Consider the following 26,619-nt stretch of genomic DNA (forward strand, 5'->3'; position numbering starts at 1 on the left):
CACTCACGTTTAAAAGTTATATTTTTCTTTTCCTTGTACAGGTAATATTATAAGACTTTTGGCAAATAAATGGAAGTTACATATAATCTTGTCATAACTCATTTTTGATGCATTTCATTCTAGTTTTTTGGGGGAGACTGGGCATAGTTTTTTAAAACATGTTTTAGTTATCATATACCTATATCTGTCTTAAGTATTTTCCCAACTGGTTGTCATTATAACAATGTAAGAGGTAAAGTGAATTTTTCGTTATAAAAGTAATAAATGTTGTTTTCAGCAAAACTGAACTATGTTTAAAAAAAAGAAAATAGAAAGAAGGAAACAAAATCCCCTGTTGGCCCATTATCTAGAGACCACCTCTGTTAATATATCTTGGAGTGATTATTGACACTTTATTTTATGCAGGGTGGTATTGCTTGCTTTTTTAAATCTCCACTGAATGATTATACTATTGTCCACCTAACCATTCCCCTATTATGGGAATTGCTTTAGTTTACAAATTTTGGTAAAAAAATGTCCCCGTAAATTAGACCTCCAAAATTGTAAAAACTGAGGCTTAGGGCATAAATTGTTTTATGGCTAATCCCAAAGTCATAAGCTTCCCTCTGGAAGTGCTGATGCCAGGGGTGGGGTGTGGGTGGTGCACAGGAACAGCCTATCGTCAGCCTCCCACCCTTCTTCCACCCTACACCTCCCCTCACACACACACCACCACTTTCCCTTAGTCAGCACATCAGCTCGTCATTGCTATGGCCAGTCTGGCTATTGGCTTTGCTCTAGTCTCTGCTCTCCACAAGGCAGGCATTGGCTATTTCTCCTTTTGAAGTTTCAATTTAGGTAAACAGCAGGTGGAGCTTACCCATTCTCTTTTTTCCTGTGCCAAGAACGATGACATTATTCTTTGCTTTGCTTAGGAAGTTACCTGTGTTTGCCTGGAAAGCTTCACACAATGCTATCGCCCTGGCCTTCCCTCCTCCCCGGTCTCTGTCTCTCTAGTCGGTGTCCTCCTGTCGGGTAACCTGGCATCGCTGCCAGGGGTCTGTGCAGTGCATCTGGCATTCCCAGATAATGACTCTGTCATGTGCCCTTGGGGATTATGAGAAGAAAGAGCAGGAAGGGTGCCTGCCGGGGGGCTATTTATTATTGTGCTTACTACACCCAGAGGTTTTCAGTTTTTGTGTGCTTGGCATCAGAGTCATAATAATGACAAAAGGTGATATTTGGGTAATGCTCACTATTTCCCTGGCAGGAAAGGCAGTGTGGTCAGAAGACCAGTGACTCTGAAGTTAGAAAAAATGGGCCTCTCTCTCCCTCCACTTTTGGCAAAGCATCTTCATTCCTGATTTCATTTTTTCCATCTCCTTTAACCTTCTCAAAGGATTGTTGGGGAAGTCACAGAACAGAATTCTAAGCGGTAAAGTAATAGTCAAAGTGACACGGTACCATTGTCGTATTGTCCTTGTTGTTTGTCTTTAACCACAGGCCATTAACCATCAGGGAAATAAAAAATACACTTCTTGAATTATCAAGTTGATGAATTTTGTTTCTTGAAATTGTGGAGTTATTGAAGTTCAGCATTTTTTTCAGGGTACATTTTGTCCATTTTAGTCATCGGGGTAACCGATGTTATTTGTTTATTTTAATAAAGTTTAGGGGGTACTCCTTAGTTTTTTTCACAAGGAACATTACTATCCATGAAATCACAGACTTTCTGAATAAGTAGCAGATAACTTGCCATGCATTTAAATTTGAGGGCCAATTTAAGTAAATGACTCTTTTTTAATGACAAAACCTCTAGAGCTAAAATATCACCAGCCAAAGACATGGAACTTGAGTAACTATCAGTAATGATCATTTTTATGGCATTTGATAAAAGCAGCGCGTATGCGAATCTCCCCTTTTCTTTGACGCCTCATGCATGCACCCTAGTAAATATTGCCATCTGCCCCACTCCCTCCAGGACTGCCTGTCTCTCCCACTCTGTTCTGCCTTGTGTATTTTCCTTAGCCCTTATCATTATAAACTAATAAATAAATCAGTTATCTTTTATGTTTGTTGTCTCCCCACAACTTGAATGTCTGCTGTATAAAGGGAAGTACATTTGTTTTGTTCATTGAAGTATCCCTACCATGTAGAAGAGTAATCAGTACCTGGTAGGTGCTACAGATGCGTTTGTTGTATATTTGAATGAAAATTATAATTATATATTATTAATTATATAATTAATATAAAATTATATAAAGTAATTAAATAAAATTAATATTAGTAAAGTAAAAAATTAGTAAAGTAGAATTAGTAAAGTAAAATATTAATAAAGTAATTATATAAAATTATATAAAGTATATAAAGTAAAATTATATAAAGTAATTATATGAAAACATCAGTGGTAATTATATTAGATCGATTTTACTGAGAATTTACCATGTCCCTGGCTGCGTGCACAGCTCGTCCAATGTGCACCAATTGATAAGGCAGGTACTATTAAAACCATCAAAGTACAGATGGGGACACAGGATTAGAAACATGAAAACAAATCATTTCAGGTCTCATAGCCAATGTAATTCAGACCTTCGATTTAAACCCAGTAAGTCTGACTCCGGTGGATCTTCTTCAAGCAGAATGATGTTGCATCTATATTCTTGATTTGTTGAGATATTATTATTGAGATTCTATGGGATTTAATTTTGGAAAGGGTTTTTTTCCTATGTAAATATTTTTAGCAACCGTTGTCCTAGACATTAGAAACAAATCAATATCCTATGGTCGCAACTCTAGGCCTTCAGCTGATGTCCATGTGATGAAATCTTGCAGCATTGGATTGCTTTCCCCCACCTCATGCCATTCGTTCTAAAAAAATAAATAAATAAAAACAAAAGTAAACAGCTTGTGCAACTTTAAGGACTTTCTTTTACTGGAATAACAAAAACAATCCCCTTCCTCCCGTGTCTGCATTTCCCTGTGTTGCGTGTTTGGTCTGTGTTAATTCCAGTGTCTGTCCCCTTCACGTGCCCAATTCTCTTTTCTAGGAGAATGACATAAACCTGACCCACATTGAGTCCAGACCTTCGCGTTTAAAGAAAGATGAGTATGAATTTTTCACCTACCTGGACAAACGCAGCGTGCCTGCTCTGGCCAAGATCATCAAGATCTTGAGACATGACATCGGCGCCACCGTGCATGAGCTGTCCCGAGACAAGACAAAAGATACCGGTGAGCAACAGGGGATTGTGCAACACCAGTGACTCTACCATCTAGTCCTCAAATAATGGCAACATTAGTATGTCCCCTGGAACACCCCTGAGGGATTAGGGAAGAGGATGTAGTTTAGGGACCCAGACCAATCCCTAGCACATTTTAGACATGCAATAAATGTTAGTTCTTTCCCCCTTCCTCCGGATAGCTATTTCTTTTATTAGTCACTTTCTTTCTGTTGCTGTAATTTTTATACAGTTTTCATTCCTGCATGATCATGCTTTCAATCTCCTGTCTGCAGAAGTGGGATGATGAGGGTGTCCAACTGCAAGACAAATGCTGTCGTTATCTCCGTTCCAACCAGAGGGCTGTCCCTGTGTCCTCACCACATGCCAATTCTGGGCCTGGGCACTGCCTGGCTCCATGTTCCTAGGCTCTCACTGTCATTGTCCCTCTCTTTATTTTCTCTTCCACTAGATTAGGAGCTTCTTACAGGCAGGGGAGTCTCTTACTTATATTTATATTCTCGGAGTTTAGCCCCGAGCTTAGAGCACAGGTGCTGAGCAAATCTTTGGGAGTAAATGATTAAGCTGAGGAGTTGTCAAGACTTGATCTACCTCTGAATCAACTTGCTGAAATGCTGCGCGTTGATGTCCCCTGAACAGTAAGGCAGTAAAGTAGAGCAATCAAGTGTAGGCATTACAAGTATGGGTTTGGGGTCGGACAGACTTCAGTTCAAGTCCTGCCTCTTCCACTTCTTGACTTTGAGACCCCTGACAAGTCCCATAAATGGCTCTAAGGGCTTTTGTGAGGGTTGAATGAGATCAGCTATAAACAATGCTCAGAATAGTACCTGTCGGGATAAATGATCATAAGGGGCTGTGTTATGATTATGATCATCCTGAAAAGAATAGAGGGGAGCAAGGTGACTGCTTTTTAGGATACAAAGCCTATTCATATGAACTATTTTTAATAGACTTTTTATTTTTTAAAGCAGTTTTAAGTGTACAGAAAAATTATACAGAGGTCAAGGAACTACAGAGTTCCCATGTACTCTCTTTCTCCCTACCCCCCATACGCCAGCTCCCCGTTATTGTCATCTTGCATTAGTGTGGTCCATTTTTATAATTGATGAGCCAAAGTGATATGTTATTATTAACTAAAGTCCATAGGTGACATTAGAGGTCATGCTTTGTTTTATTCAGTTCTCTTCTACTTTTTTTTTTTTTTAAGATTTTATTGGGGAAGGGGAACAGGACTTTATTGGGGAACAGTGTGTACTTCCAGGATGTTTTTTTTTTTCTCCCCAAGTCAAGTTGTTGTCCTTTCAGTCTCAGTTGTGGAGGGCACAGCTCAGCTCCAGGTCCAGTTGCCGTTGCTAGTTGTAGCGGGAGTAGCCCACCATCCCTTGCAGGAGTCGAACCGGCAACTTTGTGGTTAAGAGGATGTGCTCCAACCAACTGAACCATCCAGGAGCTCAGTGGCAGCTCAGCTCAAGGTGCCGTGTTCAATCTTAGTTGCAGGGGGCGCAGCCCACCATCCCTTGTGGGATTCATTCCTTGTGGGATTGAACTGGCAACCTTGTGGTTGAGAGCCCACTGGCCCCTGTGGGAATCGAACCAGCAGTCTTCGGAGTTAGGAGCACAGAGCTCCTACCGCCTGAGCCACCGGGCCAGCCCCAGTTCTCTTGGTTTTGACAACTGCAGATAATGACGTGATGATTGACAATAGTGGGTGATGTCATGTATCCAGCATAACTGTCTCATGCAGAATGGTTTCACTGCCCCTAGAATGCCCCATGCTCCACTGGTTCCCTCCTTTCCTTACTCGGTCCCTCTGGCAACCGCTGATTTTTTTTACTATCTTTACTTGTCTTTCCCAGAATGTCATATAGTCGGAATTACAGAGTATGTAGCCTTTTAAGACTGGTTTGTTCCACTTAAGAAATTGTGCGTAAGGTTTCTCCATGTCTTTTTGTGACTGACTAGCTCATTTCCTTTTAGTACTGAATAATGTTCCATTGTATGGATGTACTATATTTTGTTTATCCATTCATCTACCAAGGGACATTTTGGTTGCTTCCAAATTTTGGCAATTATAGATCAAGCTGTTATAAACATTCATGTGCAGGTTTTATTGTGGGCCGAGTTTTTAGCTCATTTGGATAAATACTTAGGAGTGCAATTGCTGAGAGGAATTATTTTTTTCCTAAATAATAAAATAATTTTCCTATTGTAAAATCAAGTTTTTTTTTTGTTTGTTTTTGTTTTTTTTGTGAAAACACTGAAGACTTCACATCAAGAAGATTTCAGGCTCTGTAGCTGAAAATAGCATTTTAATAGGCAGAAATGCTTTAAAATGAGACAAGACTCACCTCTTTGCACAGGCCATTGAAATAGTTTCTAAAAGATCGCTACAAGGCCTTCCTAGGAGATCTCTCCTCTCCTGCCCTCGTCCTCCTATGGCTGTCACCCAGACGAGGAGGTCCCAGGGTCCTGTCCTTGCCGAGGGTTGACAACCCTGCTCACAGGCTCAGGTCACTGTGGGTGGGAACTTGGAATTCCTCCTGCGATCAACCCTATCTGCCTTCCTCCCCCTTCCACCTTCCAAACTGCTTCCCTGATGATCGTCTTCTTTTGCTTTTCCGGCCACCTGCTCCCAACAGGAGCCGCAGGCTCTCAGGACAAAGGGCCTGCTGGACCCGGGGCCAAGCTCTGCCTCTGCTTGGAGCAGGTGGAGGCCCGGCCAGCTGGGGCTGGGGCCCTGGGATAGGAAATCAAAGCAATTGACAGGCAGGCACGCGGCCCCTTGGGGGTAAGGGAGGATGTATGTAGATCAGCTGAATGGCTGGCAGCCTGTACTGGAGACTCAGAAAGGAGGAACTGAATGGCCATGGAAGAATAGTGAGGAGCAGAGACTCTGAGACGAGGGCGCACCACACTTGGTGTAACTTTGGGCAAATTGTTGACCTTCCCAATCTCCCACGGGATGAGATGGGAGTAACAAGAGTCTCTATCTCATAGGATTAATGAAATAACACCAGTGGAGCATTATGAACAGGAGTCACGAAAAGCCAGCCTGTACACAACTACTTTTTCAGAGATTCTGAGAACTGGAAAATGACCTCAGAGGTCACGCAGCCCGACAGACTCCTTCATTTTCCATTGGAAAGGACAGAGGCCGTGACTTGCCTTAAGGCACAGAGTGAATTCTGTGCAGTTGTGGGTGTGTGTTGAGTGAGGCTTTGTGTCGGGCGCTGTGCGAGGAGCTGACAGAGGAGGGTCAACACTGCCTTTTCTTAAGGAGCTTGCAAGGCGGAGGAGGGTGCCGGGACACTGAAGGAAATACAGTATGAGGGACAAGTACTGTAATGGGACAAGGCTGTGGAACTTGGCCTCTTTTCCACTGTTTAACTCTAAGGACCCAGCAAGTGTGAAAGTGAAAATGCCCACATTTTCACACAGAGGTATTATGTCGTCTGTGTCAGGCTTAGGAGAGGCTAAACCTAGCACAGGTTCAAGTCCCTGGTGAGGTTCAAGATAGTAGGACATTGACATTTGAAGTTGGGTTGACAGTCTACTTAGTGAAGAAAAATTGCTAAGACTAACCCTTTAAAACAACACATGTTTTGTGACCCATATTTCTTCAGATGGTTGGTTACCCCATCCCACACTGGCTGCCCTTACGTGACACGGTTTCCCGACTTTCATTGCCATGTAATAGAACAGCTGCTATGGAATGGCGAAACAGCACGGCTTTGCACCTGCAGAGAGAGACGGGCCCTGTGGGTTTCTGGGATAGTTTTTGTGAACTGGAATCTGGGCCCAGAAATAGATCTTTTTAGGGGCAACAACCATCCCTTTGCAGAATTATTCTTTCTGTAGAACTCAGTGGGAGAATGATTAGAGGAAGAAAAGCATCATTGGAGATCTGAACCTTTGATTCTTTTCACTGACAAAATGCCCTTTCTAGTGAAGGGCTCAGATCTCAGGGGCGAGTCTGACAGCAGGTTGAAGTGGGAGATCTGAACCCCTCAAATCAATTAGGCTAAACCACTTTCCACTTAGTTTTTAAACCTTTCAAAAGGCTATGTGGGTGATAGAAAATGAAACTTTTCAGTTTCTTAATTGCTAAAGTTCTCCACCCAAAACAGCTTAAGGGAAGGTTAATTATGGTGACATGTTAAAGAAACCCCAAACTTCTAAAATGCCTCCTGGAGAAGCTGATGTAAGTTTAATAGGATTTTAATCCAGAAAGTCTTTTGAATACTTGAGGTCTATTCTCCTGCTACTCTCTCTCCTGATGACCTCAAATCCTTCTTCAACCCAACATGAAAGAGCATTAATATCGTCCATCGATCCATCTCCTAATCCTTTTACCTTTCCCTTTGAGTCTTCTGCATGACATTGCATTTAGAGGGGGAGGGAAAATTCCTACGTGGAGACAGATTGCAGCCAAGAAAAGCAGACGGACACAATGTCTTGGCTAGACAGGATCATCACCTTTTGAGAAAATTAACTGTTGGGAGTTATTTTCTAAGAGCAAATGGACATTTAGTAGGTTTTGTTCAAGTTGTGGTGAATATAAGCACCTTGGTGTGGAAGCAAAGAGAGTCCAGATTGCTCTGTGGGGAGCAGAAGGGTCATGTATTTATTATCTATCTATCTATCTATCTATCTATCTATCTATCTATCTATCTATCTATCTATCATCTATCTATCTATCTATCTATCTATCTATCTATCTATCTATCTATCTATCATCTATCTATCTAGCTATCATCTATCTATCTTTCCACCTAGCCTGGAAGCAATTGGGATTTTATCTGTCTTTTTTATTTAGATAAATTCCTAAAGCAATGGTGTGGGGATAGAGTCCCGGAGAGCAGTTTCCAAGCTGTCGGCCTCACGTGGAAAGGTGCTGGCTCAGGTAGTAGGTGGCCATCAGCTGTGACTAGCTGGCCATCAGCTGTAATCAGTTAGCCATTGGCCACTAATATTACTGCCATGGCTACGCTAGTAAGCGCAGATTGTGGCTAGCAAGTTGTTGGTTGGTTGGTAGAGAAGCGGAGTGCGGATTGCGCATCATGGGCTCCTGCCTCCTGTGTCTCCGACCCAGCCACCAGCAAGACTATAGTGTTATGATTCCCCTATCTGTGGCTCCGCTGGTCTTCCTTTTTGGCCTCACCATGTCCTGTGTTCTTAGGTGGGGAGCGGGAGCTGAGACCCTGCATGACAAATGATTTAAGGGAAAACATTATTGTGAGAAGACAAAGGAACATTGTTATCCGTATTCCTCCTCTCTTATACACCCTGCTTCCCCTCCCAGTCCTCCTGAGTTTCCTCTTTTCTGCTTCATTAGTGCTGCCCTGAATAGTGCCATGGTAAGGTTGAAGTTTCAGATCAATTGCTGGGGGAAGCAGGATAGCATTCCTTGGAGGAGTCTAAAAAGCTCCTCGGATGGTGGGCAAAAGGGTACACTGTGTATACATGAATATTTTTTCATGTAAGAGAGAAGATTTTCTGATTCCCAAAGAGGTTGGGAACCTTTAGAGAAAGCAGCTTAAGGTGAGATGATGGGTCCAGGTGGTCAAATATTTCCCCATTCCCACCACCTGTGCCTGCCTTTCTTCTCTCCCTTTCTCTGCTCCTCTGTTCTGTTGTTTCCTTCTTCCCTCTGACCTCCTCTCAGTTCCAAAACGTCTCCCATGCATTTCACTTGGACCCATGGGTGTCTCTCAGGGCTGTAGATGCTCGTGGCTCTGTGTCTGCAGGAGACCAAGTACCTATTTGTAAAAACACACAGGATTGATGTCCTTTTGCAGTCTACCTGGATGCTGGATGTGTCAAAGTCCTGGCCACTGGTGGTGGGACTTTTGCTTCAACAGATCCCCATATCCCTCAACACCCAGAACTTAACCTCTCCTGGGTCTCATTGCCTTGACTTGTCCCTGCTCTTCAGGATGACGGCTGGTGAAGTCTTTCTCTTAATCTTAGGCCTGGCCAGGACCCTCTGAAGCCAGCAGGGCCAAGGAAGGGATTCTGTGTGTGTGTGTGTGTGTGTGTGTGGGGGGGTGATGAATATTCTACGGAAGAGGTTTTAGATGTCTTCTCTTTGATCCAATGTAGGTTGACCATAACTCCAGTGGTGAGATCTCAGTACGATGTGAGCGCTCAGAAAGTAGCATTCGGTATTTGGGGATATTATGGGCAACCTGCCAAAATACATATTTATGAGATATGTGACATCTTAAGAAGGATATTAGGAAGACAGTTCCAGTTTAGATTTGCAATTGGAATAAATGACCTTGCAGGTCATTTTTACTTTATTCATTATTTCACTCATATCCATTTACTTATTCCATCCATTTATTCATTTTAAGACATTTTCACTCTTTACTTTATGGCTAGATCCCTTTTATTCATATGGTTCTCATTCTCATTTTAACACGTGAACAGAGAGATCAAATGCTTTGCCCATTGTGCCAATAATAGAAGTAGGTCCTGAAGCCATCATGCCCGGCCACTGCCTGTTCCAGCAGGAGGAGGCAAAGAGCTTGGCAGCATTAGCCAGCTTTTGGCTCACTCATTCTTGCCTACACTTTCCTGAAGGGTGTTCCTTCTCTAGAAAGAAAGTAGAGGCTCCTTAAAAGAGGAAAATATAACCATCAAAAGTCTTCTTCCTGCAAGATGTTTGCAAGCCATCCCTTTTCTCTTAGGGGGAGGTGTTGTGTTTAGCACAGCCACTGCTTTTCTTGGGGGCTGGAGGCCATTGCCTGGGGAGGAGAGACATCCAGGAGCCAGGCAACAGGGGGTGAAAACATCTTTCTATTTTGGGCCTGAGAAATGGAGGATTTATTGCTCTCCCTGAGACAGGCTGGAGGCAGAAGTCTGGAGCAAGCCTGGGTGCCTTGTTGGCTAAGCCCTGGGGCTGGTGAACGTCTGGTGGACGGAGGGGGTTAGATGGGACTCGGTCTGCACCTTGAACTGCTATAAATTTAAGAGCCCTTCTCTGACTCGCTGGCCAGGAAGGAGGCTCCCGCCAGGCCTGTGGGGTCTTTAGCTCAGGAGCCCTCTTGAGCCAGCCACCGCTTGGCGTCCGGGCTGAGCAGTTGACCCCGACTTAATGAGACCACGACGTGGGTGTCCAGGGCCAGTTCTCCCCCGGGCTGCTTCCCTCAGAACCAAATCAATATTTATTAATGATCTGCCCCCCGCCCCGGGTGCCTCTGGCTTCACAGACGGCCTCTGTTGCACCAGCCTGCCCGAGTCATTCATTAACCACCAAGCCCAGCAGCCCGTGAGGCCATGACGGGCTCGCAGAGGCCAGCCCACCACCGAGGTATTTGCAAAGGTCATTAATGAACTAATCTGATTTAACTTTTCAAAACAGAGGCCTGGGTCACTGGGGTCAGTCACTATTCCCAGCATTGTGAGTGAGACCGGGTGAGGGGAGAAGCCTGCCACCTTCATTGAAGAAGAGAAAGGGAATGTGAAGGTGTCTTTAAGGAGCCAAGACCTTAGGTGCTAAAAAGCTATGCCCTAAAGGTTTGGGATGAAAGGTGGGAGGACCCAGAGCTGTCCTAGGGATTCTCCTCAAATCCCTTTAGATCCCTGTGTGAGTTCATCACCTCCTTTCCCTCTCCAGGTGGGAGAACAGGAATCTAAAATCGAGGGCCCCCATACCTCCTACCTATTCTAAGCCAGCCCAGCCCGGTGGTTAAGTAAACCACCTGGTGGTTTAAGTAAACCCACCAGGGTTAAGTAAACATGCTGCAGAGGTCTAATTCCGGCTCAGGGATCCTGAGCAAGTCCCTCCATCACTTTGAGCCTCAGTTTGCTCGTCAGTAAAGCAGAAATCATAGTCGTACAGCCCAGGACTGCTTCGAGAATGAAAACAGACAATGGAGTGCTGAGCACAGCGTCTGGTGCAGCGTAAGCTTGTGAGCTGTCAAAAAAATGTAACTTTAAAGGAAAAAAAGGTAGGTAGCTACAATTTTTTTGGCTGGGAAAATTGAAAGAGCCCAGTTGTAGAGGAAGGGATGCGGCACTGCCACCAGTGGGCTGTGTGACCTTACTTACCTAACTAGACAAGTGTCTCTGCGTGTGTGTGTGTGTGTGTGTGTGTGTGTGTGTGTTTCAAGTGTAATGACCACACAGATTGACCTGTGGGTGGTGTGCTTCTTACCCCTATCCAGGAGGCTGGCAAGGGATTGGCTGCCTCACCCATTTCACAGATGAGAAGCTAGAGTCTCAGGCATCAAGTGACTTGCTCAAAGTCACAGTTTGTGGGTGGGAGGGAGAGAACTTGAACACAGACCTGCTGGCTTCCAATCCAGGAGGCGCACAGCCTCTGTACAATATCAAGCGTAGGCACAAATGTAAAGGCTTTGTCCTGATTTTGTTGGGGGTCCTCTGCAGTCTCCCTGCCTTGAGCACCTGGTGTCCCCACACTGCTTGCTTCACAGCGCGGCTCAAGTTGCCTGTTCCCCAGGAAGTAAGGCATGTCAGGACCTTGATCCCTCACCCCCCACAACCAGAACTTGCCTCCCCTGGGTCTCATTTCCTTAGGTCTCTTCCCTTCTCTCTAAGGTGACAGCTGGTGAACTCTTAATCATTAGGCCTGGCTCGGGTCCTCCTTCTACCCGGATGACACATACCCAGGGAGACAACGCCTTAGGGTCTGAGGAAGGAAGGATGGATACATTCAGAGGGATGGCTGGGCTGCTGCCTGGAGAGAGTGTGTACTGGCCTGTCACCCATTATCACTTGATAATAATGATAATAATACCACCAAATACTTACAAAGCACTTGCTCTATGCCAAGCATTGTTCTATGCACTATTCATGCATTAGCTGATTAAATCCTCACATACGATTATTACAGCCATTTTATAGTCGGGACACTGAAGAACAAAGAGGTTAAGTAATTTGCCCAAAGTCCCAAAGTTATGAAGCAGCAGAGGCAAGATTTGGACCCAGGCAATCTTTCTCCAGAGCCTATGTGATTAGCTACCAACTTTGCCACTTCTCCAGCTTGCTGTGTCCTGGGCCTTTTCTGGATGATGATGAGGACACAGAAGCCTCTGGAGGTGCCTGGACTTGGATGTGCGCCCCTCTAGTACTGTCTAGGGGTCCCTCCCAGACTCTGTGACAACAGCCGGTTGCTTTGTCAGCTGCTTCTACCTTTGTCTCCTCTTTGCCAAGACTTGAATCCTTTGACTCTTTGCAAACGTCTCAAGTTCTCTGATCCCCCCCCCCCGCCCACCACCACCAAAGGGTCTGAACCCAGCCATGTGGCGTGTTTTCCTTTTGGAAGAGGGGGGAAAAAAGTCACCCAGAGCTGAAAAATATGCTGATTCTGCTGCCCTCTGGCGTTCAGTTGGGGAACAGCCAGCACACAGCTCTGAATCAAGGTGGGGCCCCAAAGGCTTCTATCTGTGGAGTAGAACCTTGTTTCTTTGATGACAGGGGAAAGGTAGGGGCAATGCATTTTGGATACTGAACAAATGTAGTGACTATGCTTCCAGAAACAAGCGAGTTTGGCACACTGATTGGACTGGAAGTGTATTTTCATGTGTCTTCTGGCCAGCCTCAGCTCTTCACAGACATTCTACAGGTCTCGGAATATGAAACACAAAAGGAATTGCAGCAACAAGTAAATGCAACAACCCACTTTTTGTGGAGGGGAAACTGAGGCCCAAGATTAGGAAGCCTGTTAATATCTGAGCTGGACTGACCACCACTTCCCTGACTTTAGTTTCCCCTCTTTCCTCTCCTCCTCCTCCCCCCCACCTCTTCTTTTTTTATCGTCATCATTATAATTTGTGTCACCCTCATGGTTAACACTGAATACTTACTGTGAGCCAGTCACTGTGCTAAGATGTGTCACATTGGCTACAGTATTTAACTCATGCAATAATGCAATCAGACAGATAATTTGTGTCCATTTTGTGGATTAAAAAACTAAGGCTCTGAGAAATACTATACTTGCTTAATTACACAAAAAATAAGTGGCAGACTTCCTGGCCTCACTGGAAGACTTTCTGCTCTGTTCTCTGTGCTATACTGAGCTAATGTTAGAGTGAAGAAAAAAAACACACAAAACCCCTGGAGCTTCCAGCTGAACAATAAGATTACAGTTGACCTTTGAAAAACACGGGGATTGGGGGCATTGACACCCCCCCATGCAGTCAAAAATCTGCACATAACTTTTGACTCCTCCAAATTTATCTACTAATAGTCCACTGTTGACTGGAAGCCTTACCAATAACATAAACAGTCAGTTAACACATGTTTTGCATATCATATGTATTATACTGTATTCTTACAATACAGTAAGCTAGACATGTTATTAAGAAAAATCATAAGGAAAATACAATTACAGTATTTATTGGGTCAAAAAAGACACATATAGGTGGACCCGTGCAGCTCAAATCCATGTGCAGTTCAAGAGTCAACTGTATTTACTATGTGCCTGTACTATTCTCAGCAAATCACACATAGTAACTCATTTAACCTCATATTGTTCCTATAAAGTAGTACTTTATAGTGCTATAATTACCCCCATTTGACAGTTGGGAAGACAGAGGCACCGAGAGGTTTAATAATTTGTTCTGGGTGCCAGCGATAGTGAGTGCAGAGACAGCATTCCAGCTTAGGCTGTCTGGCTCTGTTGCCCAGGTCCTTAACGGTTGCCAGACTGACTGTCGCTGAGACACAGGGAACCAGCTCTGGATTAGTGCTGAACCCTGGGTTATGGCAAGGCAGTGTCAAGTCACCAAGCCCCCAGTCTGGGGTCTAGAGCCTTACGAGGTCATGTAAAATAGCATCCCCATCCCTCTCCATCTCCTTACACTGCTTTCTTCTTCTTCAGGAACTTCCTGGCATTGTTATATATTTACATTTATTTCTTACTTACTTTTTGTTGCCCCTGCTAGAATTTAAGGATGACAGGGGTGACTATTCCACCGTACTCACCCCTCGACGTCCAGTGCCTGGTAGTAGTAGTTGGTGAGCACATATTTGTGGGATCTCCTTTGGCAAGTCTAAGGGTCCACCGAGTCGGAAGGTGGTATAGCAAGAAAGGGCTAGCTTGTCCTGTGTGTGGGGGAAGCTGTTACTGCCGGAAGTATGGATGATTCCCAGGCAAAAGAGAGATGATGAATGAGTAGTGGGGGGATGTCTTGGAAATAAAGTGATGGGGAAACGGGAAGGGTCTCAGAGGGGATCACAGCCTTGGCTCTGACTGCAATGGCGTGTCCTTTCTCAAGTCCTTCCAAACCTGAGTGAGGAAGAGACCCCATTTCAAGTACTGATGGCAGAGATCCATTGTACAAGGCCAAGCACTGGCCTCATGAAAAAAGGAAAGCTTGGTGAAAAGTTCAGGTGACAAAGTGGGAAGCCAGGTTGCATGCGACGTGAGCAGAGCAGGGCTCTGAGTTATCCCAGACTCCAAAGTCTGGCAGTTGGGACCAAGGAGGTCTGTGAAGAGACTTACCCTCCCTGGTCCTCAGTTTCCTCTTCTGTAAACTGAAGGTAGTAACACCCCGTATGTCATGGGAGAGGTAGTACATGAAAGTGTTTAGGACAGTACCTGGCACACAGCAAGGGCCATCTAAGCATTAGCCGGAACTACTCCTACAACGTTTGTTCCTATTCGCGTCATGATAGGGAGCCTATCTTGAGATGTGGCCTGGGCTTTGGGGGCATGGAAACCTCCAGGTGGGAAACTGCAAAGACAATCAGACAGTCCTGGCCCCCGGCCAGCCCTCCTGACCAGCGAGCGCTGCCACCCTCCTGTGAGGGGCAGGTTGGACTCACGGTCAAAACCTGACACCACGGAGTCAGCCAGGCCTGAGTTTGAATCCTGATGCTGCTGTTTCCTAGCAGTGTATCTGGGTTTGCCCCTTAACCTCTCTGTACCTCAGTTTCCTCATTTGTGCTCTGGGGAGACTGATAGTACCCACCGCATAGGTAACGTATTTAGAACAGTACTTAGTGTTAGTTTTTATTACTGACATAGGCAGTAGAGAGCTTAGCACCTCAGACCTGTGGAAACAAGGCTTTATGTGATCCTTTATTCATGCTGTCAAGATAAGCATCTTGTTTTGGTGGAATGTGGCTGATTCTTGCCGGATAATTCTACGTATAGCTCATGGATGACAGTTCCCCAGTTTGGCCACTAGATGGCACACACGTTCTTTTCTGCCCTACCTAGCAGGGCCAGAATAAGGAGCGTGAGATGGAAAGCTACCTTTTATGGGCCAGACGCTGGGCTTCTATGCGCCCTTTGCCTACATTCTCATTTACTCCTCACAGCGATCCTCATACTAAAAGAGGCATTCCATCAAACATGCTTAGCACAGTGCCTGGAACATGGTAAGGCCTCAAAAAATGTTTGCTATACTTTGTATTGTGGTGACTATTATTCACAATTTTAGAGAATTTGGAATGAGAGAGGATAAGGAGGTAGGTGGAGCCTGGATTCTAAGCCAGACCTGACGGACTGCAAGTTCAGCATCTTGTTACCTAAACCTCATTTCAGGAGAATGACGGGTGTCTTGGGCTCACTTCACAGCCCCCTACCGTGTCGACGTTTGTTCTCTGATTTTTTTTCTGGATCTACCACTTTCTTCCTTCCTGTGTAATCTTAAAATCATTATTTAGGTGTTCAGACGCTCAGTTTCTCATCTGCACAGTAGGAGTCCTAATACCTTCCTAATTCTGGAGATACTTCAGGACAGCAGCTAGACCAGAGCTGGCACTCTGAGGGTTATTGTGGTTAATGCCTTACATGTTAACATAATCGGACTTCCTTCCTCCCTCCATCCATCCTTCCCTCCTTTCCTCTATGCACCTGGAACTACAGTGCATGCAGGCTTCCTGCTCCCATGGAACTTACCGTCTAAAATGTCCTACTCTCTGGTCATTCCTGGGACATTTCCACCCCCAGGGTGTCTTTTCTCCTTTAGGCCACCTACTCACGCCCTCCCCTCCACCAGGGTTCCTCCTTTTGCAGGACCCAGTCACTGTAGGCTGCACAGCTCAGGATTCATTTTCTCCTCCACTCTGCTGCTCCAAACATAAGCCCACAGTTGCTTAGGTTCCTCCAGGCACCATCAAATCCCAGGCTACCTGACTCCATTCATTCCGCTTCACCAGGGGCTTTCACATTGGCTTTGCCATCAAACGATTCTGCCAGGAAGCCTGGGGCCTTTGGGAGGGAGACATGTGATAGGAAGATGTGGTCTCATGGGCTAGTCCTTGCTTACAATAGAAGAGTTCTGGCTTTGTTTGATGTGTATTCTGGGGTTACATGTAATATTCTGCTGCGAAAGAAAAACATCAAAAACTACTCGATCACGATAGGTGGGAGGGAGACGAATTTTCAGATAATTCAGAGAAAATCTCCAGGAAATTGAATATGTTTGGGAATGGATTTAAAATTAGATTCCAAGGTGCTAAGTGACATTGACCAGACAGAGAAAGAACTACTGCATGGTATCACTTCTATATGAAACCTGAAAAAAAGTTAAACTCATAGAAACAGAGAGGAGATAAGTGGTTGCCAGGGGCTGGGGGTGGGGGAAACAGGGAGAGGCTGGTAACAGGGTACAGACTTTCAAGCATAAGGTGAAAAAGGTCGGGGGGCTAATGTAAAACATGGTGACTATGGTTGATAGCACTGTATTATATGGTTGAAATTTGCTGAGAGTAGAACTTAAATGTTCTTACCTCCCAAAAAATATAAATACATATGAGGTGAGGAATGTGTTCCTTAACTAGATGGGGGAATGCTTTCACAGTGTTTATGTATATCAAATCACAGTCATGTACATTTTAAATATCGTACAGTTTTATCTGCCAATTATACCTCCATAAAGCTGAAATTTTAAAAAGTCATAAAATTAGTTTCCAAGGAAAATGGGATTTAACTTTTGAATCATAGTAATTTGGGGGTTATCTGGAACCCCACTTGCTACCACCATTGACTTGACTAACTGGGGCTGACCCCACACCTCTGACCTTGCTGTGGCCCTTGGCCATGTGTTGCCAACCTGCTGCTCAGGATTTTGCCTTTTTGTGTTGCAGTGCCCTGGTTCCCCAGAACCATTCAAGAGCTTGACAAATTTGCCAACCAGATCCTCAGCTATGGAGCGGAACTGGATGCAGACCACCCCGTGAGTCCATGGCCCGTGTATGAGATGCTCCCCGTTCCTCCCTCCCCCATCCTGCCCCCCTCCCTTGGAGCAATGTGTCGTTATTTATTTGCTTGTACAGCAATCATTTATTGAGTGCCTACTTACCCAGCATCACCATCATGGTCCTTTTTATGGTTGGAGCAAATATGGATTACCACCCAGAAACTATTGTTTATGTATAGTAGTGATAGACGAATGTAAGTGTGTGTATACACACACACACACACACACACACACACACACACACACACACACGAGTACATCATCTTTATTTCCAACTTTGTACGATTCCAGAAGTTTAATTCAAGTGCTTGGGAAACTGTAAACTGTATTAACAACTCTGCCAGGTCCAGTCAGGTGTGGGGATGGTTCACATTGGAACTGGATCTTACAAACTGAGTGGAAGATGCTAGTCAAATAAGCAAATGGGAAGCATGACAGGCTGAGGAAACTGTATATGCAGAAGCTCAGAGTCCTGAAAGAGCCAGAATATTTTAGAAGGGCTGGTTGGTGCTTTAGGTATGAAGATCAGATTTTTAAAGGTCTGATGACGTACCAGACAGAGAACTCAGGCTGTCTGTGTCCTGTGGGTAGGGGAGTGGGTCCTTTAATGGTTTCTGGGTACAGGACTAGTGTGGGGAGATTTTATCCCCCTTTTCTCTGGGGTGGAGGGACCTGGGGAGGAGCAGCCCGGGCTGGGCTCAATGTCTGAGAGCCTTCGTGGGGTGGGGGGGAGAAGTGCCACCATCAGGCTGACTGTCCTGTATTCCTCACACAGGCGAATGGCTCCCTTTATCTTTTTAAATGACTTGAAAGCTGTTTTCATTTGCAGTGATTTAGCATAACTCAATGGGAGCGTCTGCATTTCCTCAGGAGTCTGTTTTCGCCTCACTTCTATGGGGGTCCTTACAGATGAGTAAGTTGTGAACCATTCCCTTTGACAGGTCTGTGTTTGGGGCCTCTCAGCTGTGGGCCCAGAGAGCAAAGCATTTCCAAAGATGTCGTTTTTCTGGAAAAGCTTTCTGGCTGCCTTTGACCCGGTTCCATGGGATCGGCCCTTCAGGGACCTTCCTACTCTTACCCAGGCCTCCTGCCCCGACCCATGTCCCTTCCATTGGGAGCACTGTCTACTCCTCTAGGGAGGTGGGAGAAGAGACCAGTCCACAAACACAGCCATTTCCATCCCTTTATCCTCGCGTCTCCTCAGAGGCAGATGGGCTGACCTTAAAACTGGAATTAATTTCTCCTTACAGACCCAACCCATATCTTTGGCTTCCTGGACTCTCAGAGTTGTGAATTTTATCATAAAAATGCAATTTACCAGGTACACAGTCCCCCTGAAGAGGGGGCCAGGCTCTCTGTGTTCCCTCTTGTGGCTTCTCATCAGATCTGGGAACTGATGGCCAAGGACAGAGTAAACCCTCCAGGGCGCTTCCCCACAGCCCTGCGGGCCCCACAGGCCCTGGCCTCGATGAGTGAGGAGAGGCTTGGGTGTTCTTGTTCAAAGAACCCTCTGTTCCACTCTGTCTCCTGGCTCTCAGGATGATCTTGTCTTCCCCTGACCCCTTGCTTTTGGCAGTATGCACTGATATTTGACCTAATATCTCATTTCAGGGTCTCCAAAACAGCTGCTCTGAGAAATGAGGCCAGGGGCGGGTTGTCCCTGAAACAGACGGCAAAGGGTATCTGCCTTTCAGTGTTCATGTAGTGGGAAAATGAAGTAGGATAGCTGTACTCCTGTCTGTCCATCCCGCTTTCTTCCCTCTGTTGCGAGCTTCCTCTGCCCCCCTCCCACCCCTCCATCCTTGCTCCCTTTCTTCCTTCCACAAACATTTATTAAGAAAATGATTTTCAGAGCTAACATTTCCTGAGCATCGACTGTATGCCAGGCACTCTGCTAAATACCTGCATTTACAACTTTTAAATGTTATAACCCCTGGGAGGGTTGTCATTTCTCATTTTCAGATGAGACATCTCAGAGAGGGCTGTGTGGCCTCACGTGTGTGTGAACTGTGTCCGAGGCCATGTGCAGGCTAAGGGGTTGAAATGATTAAGAAGACAGGACCCCTGCCCTCCAGGAGCCTCCAGGGGTGGGGTGCAGGGAGGAAGGGGGCCTACTTTTCCACAGGGATGGCAGAGGGGCCTGGGTTACAACCTGGGTCTGTTTGATTTCCATTTCTGAAAGTGACTCCTTTTTCTGACCGTTCCCCAGCTCCTGTCCATGTTGTATCCTGGGTCCGGGATGCTTTTCCTTATCCTCTCACCTGCTCTTTTCCTGCCGGAAAACCTCTATTCCCCTTTTAAGGCCCAACTCATATGTCTTGACCTCCCTAAAGCCTTCCACCTACCTGCTCCCTTGGCCCAGTGACTTTCCCACTGGTGCTGTAGAACATTGTGCACTGTGATTTATACTTTGAGCACAGAGTATCAGATCAAAATAAATTCACTACTTTATGACTTACAACTTCATGGGAGGCATAAGATATATATATATATGGGAAAGGGTTATATGCATATTTCCCGAACTATAGTCTATGAAACAAAATCTCGTGATCAGAGGGAGAAATCCTGTGTTCTAGGACCCAATTTTCAGCATTTACAAGTCCCATTATTTCATTAGAGGTTTTGGAAAGCCCTTCAAAAATGAAACCCATTTAACCTAATGTTTCTCAAACTTATTTACCTACGGAACCCCTTTTTAACCCTTAGCAACAATATCTTGAAGGGTAGTGTTCCGTGGAACACAAATATTACACAAATATTTGGGTCATATTTGGTCTAGTCATGAAACAAAAAAAGGTACCTGATTAAATACCACGTTTAAGGAGTTAGACCATGTGTGCTATCCACAGTTCCAAGGTCACTGTGGACTGGAATGCTTAGGGAGGGCTCCTGGAAAGAGGGAGATGTGAGTGGAGCCCTCTAGCAACCAGGGTAGACTAACTGCTTATCACACAACCCCTAAATCTCAATGGCTTAACCCGAGGAAAGGTTATTTCCCTGTAGTCAATAGGGAAATTGCTCCCCACAGTCTTGCAGAGATCAAGTGGCCTTCCACCTTATGGCTGCACCCTCCTCCAAATCCTTGGAGCCCTCTGCACTCTGCCAGTGCATGGGAAAGAGAGTGAGACTTGCTCTCTGGAGGTTTTATGGGCCAGGGTTGAAGGCGACTCACGTCCCCCCCACTCATATTCCACTGACTACAGCTCAGCCCCCCTCAGGGCCACTACTGACTGCAAAGGAGACAGAGAAAAGTAATCCAACAGTATTCTCTGAAAGGTGGAGGTGGGGCAGAGCTTGGGGAGCAGCAGCAGCCACTACCACACAGCCCCTCACCCCACTGCTCCCTGTTTTCAGTTTCCCTAATACCTGCCCCTGTGTCTAGGTGGAGACCTGTACCTGAAGGGATCTCCTGGTGGAGAAAATGTCGGCCAACACAACTACTCCTCTGTGTTTATTTCGACCTTTTCATCCAAGTCTTTCCTACTGTTTTTCCATCTTTCCAGGTGTAGGTATTAACTTTTCCTACTCACCAACAAGAGCCTTACTCTTGCCCAAGAGCAGAACTCTATTTCCAATCCTTCTCTCCTTTGCTCTTCCGCACCCTAGCCTTCTCCAACATAGGGTAGGGCCCTGACAGAATCTATCCTAAGGGTGAGGCAACAGTTGAGTTATCAAAGATTTGTTCCTTTTCTACTAAGTTGCTCTGTCAAAGCACAATTTTCACAAAGTAAGAAATGACATCTGTCAATGCTCCATTTCCTGAGTGGTGAGGGACTCAGCAAGATGAGAAAGGTGGTGTGACGGAGGATATAAGAGACCAAAGGATATATGGTTATTGAGAACTAGAATACCAGAATAAGACCACAAAGATGGCTCCACAAATGCTTACTGTCCTGTAATGCAATAAAGACATAACTCCTCTGAGTGATCTCTTGTCTACCGGACAGGAATCATTTGCAATTTGATCATAAAGTAAGTGTTGCAATTTATCAATCTTCAGTAAGTCAGCATCTAACTTTGAAGAGTTTGGGCCTTACCAGGTAGTCAATTGCACATCAAGCAAATATACGTGCCCCTAGAGTTCCCAGCGAACTTGTTAAACAGTGATCTAATGACATTGAAAAGGGACACAGTCATTTTTTTTGCCTAAGTTTTGCGTAGTTTTCTAACAGCTCTTACTCAGGAATGTGCTGAGTATGCCGTGCACTGAAAATTCAGTGATAGGACAGATTCCTGAGTTTAATAATTATTAACAAGTATGATTGTCTGGAGAGAGAAACACTCAGATTGCTGAGAGAGCAAATTACAGAGGAAAACCAATAAATGTCAATAAAGGTCTCTAAAAGTACAGTTTAAACCAGGATGGAAAGGCCAGGTAGTAGCTTATTGGTCTGAGAGAGTGGGGAAGAGTGTTCTAATCAGAGGGAACAGCATGTGTGAAAGCCTTAGTGTGGGAAAAAGCATGGTATGTTTAAATACTTAAAATAAGACCAATCTGGAAAAATTTGGAGACATGATATGTGGGCAATTGTAGGTCAGTACAGAAAAATGTAGGCAGAGCCAAATCACACGAAGCCTTTGTAGACTATGTTACAGATTTTGAACTTTAACCTAAAAGTGATGAGAAGCCCCTGAAAGTTTTTAAGGTGGGGAGTGGCCCCACCAGATTTGCATTTTATAAGTCTACTTAGGCTGAAGTGAATTGGGGGAGTTGTGGAGAAGAGACAAAGGAAGGCCACTTGGGAAGCAGTTAATAGTAGTCCAGGCAAAAAAGGAAGGGGGCCTGAGTTAAGGGATAGCAGTGAGAGAATAAAATGAAAAGGACAAACTCAAAATTTTTGGAAGGAAGAATGGACATAAATTGATTATTGGATGTGAAGGAAGAGAGAAGAGTAGTAAAACAATGACTCCCAGGTAACTGGCTTGGGCAACCAGGTATCTGAATCCTTTCCCAACAGGACTCTTGGTCTTATTGGTGGTGGCCAGCAATGCAGAGTGGGCCAACCATGGCCAGCAATGCAGAGTGGGCAAGGAGACGGAGTGTGGTCAGCACTGCCTTTGTCTATTGGTCGCAAGTCTTTGGCCATTGTGTCTACAGGATGGCAATGGTAGATACTTAAAAAATACCACTTTGAACCTCTCCTGTGTACTGTCTTTCCTCCAGTTGGCATGGGACTGATGGAATGTAAAAAAGGCTCTCATTATTGGCCTAGATGAAATATGAATAGCAAGATAAGAATTCTACAGATGCTGTATACAGTATAGTAAACAGTATAGTGTGTCCTCTATACTGTTTACTTGATGCCCTGCATACATTGCCTAATCTACTCCACTCGCTGCTGTGAGGTAGCTACCATTAACAGTCTCATTTTACTGATGAAGAAACTAAGGCTGACCAACCTCAGGTCATGTTCCTAGTGACTGAATGGGTTGGTAATCCAACCCAGCGTGCCCTACTTTAAAACCCCTGTTCTTGTTTGCATTTCTCTGATGATTAGTGATGTTGAGCATTTTTTCATATGTCTATTTGCCATTTGTATGTCCTCTTTGGAGAAATGTCTCTTCAGGTCCTCTGCCCATTTTTAAATTGGATTGTTTGTCTTTTTGTTGTTGAGTTGTATGAGTTCCTTATATATTTTGGATATTAGCCCCTTATCGGAGGTGTTTGCAAAAATCGTCTCCCATTCGGTTGGTTGCCTCTTTATTTTGTCGATGGTTTCTTTTGCTGTGCAGAAGCTTTTTAGTTTGATATAGGCCCATTCGTTTATTTTAGCTTTTACTTCCCTTGCCTTTGAGGTCAAATTCATAAAATCTTCTTTGAACCCAAAGTCCATAAGTTTAGTACTTATGTTTCCTTCTATGCAGTTTATTGTTTCAGGTCTTATGTTTAGGTGTTTGAGCCATTGATTCTGGGTAGTGAACACACAATGTGATAAATAGATGGTATACTACAGAATTGTACACCTTAAGTCTATGTAACTTTGCTAACAATTTTCACCCCAATAAACTTAAAAAAAACCCACAAAAAACAATTTAAAAAAACCAACACCTGTTCTTCTCACTAGTCTAAAGATGGCATTTCTAAGGTTTGACCTCAGCCATGATATTGAGAAACAATGAAGTAAAAATCTCAGTTATCCTCTCCCAAAACTCCCACAAAAACAAAATCACACACTTCAACACCCTCAGGTAATAAAAATTCTAATTAAGAAAAGTGATCGCATGTAGACTGCAAGTGATATTATAACTTTGCATTCTGTAGAATTCTCTTTATGTTTTTTCATCCTTCCTCCCCCTTTCCCTCATCATTCCTTCACCAACAATATATTTTCCTGTCAAAATATACTTAGTTACATGCAGTGCAACCAAAATTGCTGCTATTAGCCTAATTGAGACAGGGTGATTATAAATAAATTACATGCAGTGCTACTGAAATTGCTGCTATTAGTCTAAATTGAGGCAGGATGATTAGTCGTGACCAACTGTAGCTTAATTCACAGTGTACTCACATGGCGGCAGAAGCCCTGTGGTCACCTGGCAGCCCGAAGGATGCGAGGCCAAATCCCCGAGAGATGGACTTCAAGGTTACAGCTCTCTTTCACGGGTAAGAGAGAGCAAAAGTCCAAAGCCCACACAGCCTAGTTGGTGGGGTTCCCTTGTAGGCTGATCATGTACTTCTTAGCAACTCTTAGCTGGATAGGACAATGGTTAGAAACCTTCCCATACAGAAAATCTGTGCGACATATTATATATGTATGTGTTGCTACATCTAAATGTATGCATATGCCGTCACTTTCCATAATGATCTGAAATGGATTTTTTACTATTAATTTTTTCCCAATTATAAAAGAAATCCACATTCGCAGTTGAAAACTTCAGAAGCATAGTGTAGAAGATTTTAGTATAGAAGATGAAAGTAGTTACTGTTTCTTATTTTGGGGACATTTGTTAGACTTTGGTGTATTCCTTTTATCACTTCATTTATGTATTGATGTATTTTCTCTGATGTAGTTGCTACCTACTGGATATACAATTTTATATTAAGCTTTTTTTCACTGGGAAAAATATTTAAACTACCTAGACAAAGTACATTATAGATTAAAGATAAAGGGTCTCATGGAGAAGAGAAATGATAATGGACATCCCATTTCTGGACATAGCAGGATGAGGTGGAAATCCACTGGTTAAGGGAATTCTTCTTTGTCTCCTTGGTTTCCTGCCTCAACCCTCAAACCTCCACTCATCAGCTCGGGTAGGACCAGAAAACCCGAGTGGAGGTGCTGGTTCTGCAGGTAAGGGCCCTTGCGCCACTGGCTCTATGAGCTTCACCCTCTGAAGATCTAGAAAAAAATACAGAAATAGATGTTCTCCAGGGCACCTGCAAGTGCGAAAGTCTACACTTCATACATAGGAGCTGGAGAAAGCCATTTACTACTAACTGTTAATAAGACTGGTAGGTAGGGATGACTGTAACAGTAAGCCTTCATAACTGAGAAACATGACATTTATATTTTGAGTTCTAAGTGTGGAGATGTGTCCTTCCTTTAGCCCAGTAGACAGGTTCATAAAAGGGTGTGTTAGTGCTGCTTGGAAATCCAATCACGGTGCCCAGTTTTCTTAGCACATCATCCCAAAGCAGTTTATCTTCACCCAGTAGAACAGACCCAATGGTAGTTTTAAGTTTTCAGGTTCCTAAGCTTTTCCCCCTGTAATTAATGATTCAAAACCATTCAGTGTGCTAGGGAAAACAATAGTTATACTTTGTAATAATCATGTCATTGACTCTTTTCTAAACCTTAATTTATCTGGAACTTTAGTTAGAATGAAGAATGTCTGGTAATTTTACTTTTTATTTCCCAGCGTAAAACATTTGGATTTCTCTATTTTTCAAAATATATCCTAGAAAATAAACTAAGAAGTTCCTTTCTTGCCTCCCTCTCTCCCCGCCTCCTTCCTTCCATTTCTCCCTCCTTTGCTTCCTTTCCTCTTTCAACAAGTGCTTGTAGTTCTTTCCGTATGCTAGACTCTATGCCACAGATTCTCAGATGAAATGACATTATGTATATGAAATATAATAGAATTTAATTTTGCATTACTAGTAGGGCCTGATTTAGAAAAAAACAACAAAAAATACCCAACCAGCCAAACAAAACAAAACAAAAACTAGTATCTGAGAACCAGGGAGTATTTATCCTTTTAAAAGATTCCTTTAAATATTATACTCCATGATATGAGCCTTTATTTTTGATTCAATGATGCCTTGGTTCGGGAGGATAAATTGGAACAGATAAATTGGATAAATTGGAACAGATAAATTGCAAGCTAAAGTGGTAGACGACACAGCTTATTGGGAAATGCTTGGAAAGACCAAAGCAAAATTCTACCATGATGACACCAGGCTCTCTCTTGTCTTATTATAATTTATATCACAACAATTATTTTTGAAAAATATCTTTTTTTAAAAAAATTTATTGGGGTGACATTTGTTAGTAAAATTACATAGATTTCAGGTGTACAATTCTGTATTACATCATCTATAAATCCCATTATGTGTTCACCACCCAGAGTCAGTTCTCCTTCCATCACCATATATTTGATCTCCCTTACCCTCCTCTCCAACCCCCCACCCCCTTACCCTCTGGTAACCACTAAACTATTGTCTGTGTCTATGAGTTTTTGTTTCTCATTTGTTTGTCTTGTTCTTTTGTTGTTTTTGGTTTATATATCACATATCAGTGAAATCATACTGATATCTGAGCCACCAACTTTATTGATATGTAATCGACATACAACATTGTGTAAATTCAAGGTGTACACCATGATGACCTGATACATGTGTATATTGTGGTTAATTAACACGTCACCTCACATAATTACCTTTTTGTGTGGATGTGGTGAGAACGTTTAAGATCTACTCTCAGCAACTTCCACATGTGTAATACAGTGTTGTTAACTATGGTCACCATGCTGTATATTAGATCCCCCAGAACTTGTTCACCTTATAACTGACAGTTGTACCCTTTTTAGCAACATCTCCCTGATTCTCCTACCCCTCAGCTCCTGGCAATGCTTGGACCATTTCTGTTTCTAGGAATTCGGCTTTTTTAGATTCCACATATAACTGAGATCATACAGTATTTGTTTTTCGCTGTCTGACTTATTTCATTTAGCATAATGCCATCAAAGTCCATGCTGTCAAAAGTTTTCCTTTTTTCATATGG

The 26,619-nt window shown here is 43.9% G+C and overlaps 1 protein-coding gene across 1 annotated transcript in view; it reads left to right on the forward strand.

Annotated features, from left to right (window-relative positions):
- Positions 1–26,619, forward strand: part of LOC308501824 (phenylalanine-4-hydroxylase-like) — a gene marked incomplete at its 5' end in the record, with an annotated part of 49,300 nt that overhangs the window by 2,716 nt on the left and 19,965 nt on the right. Inside the window, 2 exons of the mRNA XM_081058915.1 lie at positions 3,027–3,210; positions 17,286–17,374. Of these exons, the coding sequence (XP_080915041.1) occupies positions 3,027–3,210; positions 17,286–17,374 (273 nt within the window). The remainder of the gene's footprint in view (positions 1–3,026; positions 3,211–17,285; positions 17,375–26,619) is intronic.

The sequence above is a fragment of the Rhinolophus hipposideros genome (assembly GCF_964194185.1).
Source record: "Rhinolophus hipposideros genome assembly, chromosome: 9".
NCBI classification, from domain to species: domain Eukaryota; kingdom Metazoa; phylum Chordata; class Mammalia; order Chiroptera; family Rhinolophidae; genus Rhinolophus; species Rhinolophus hipposideros.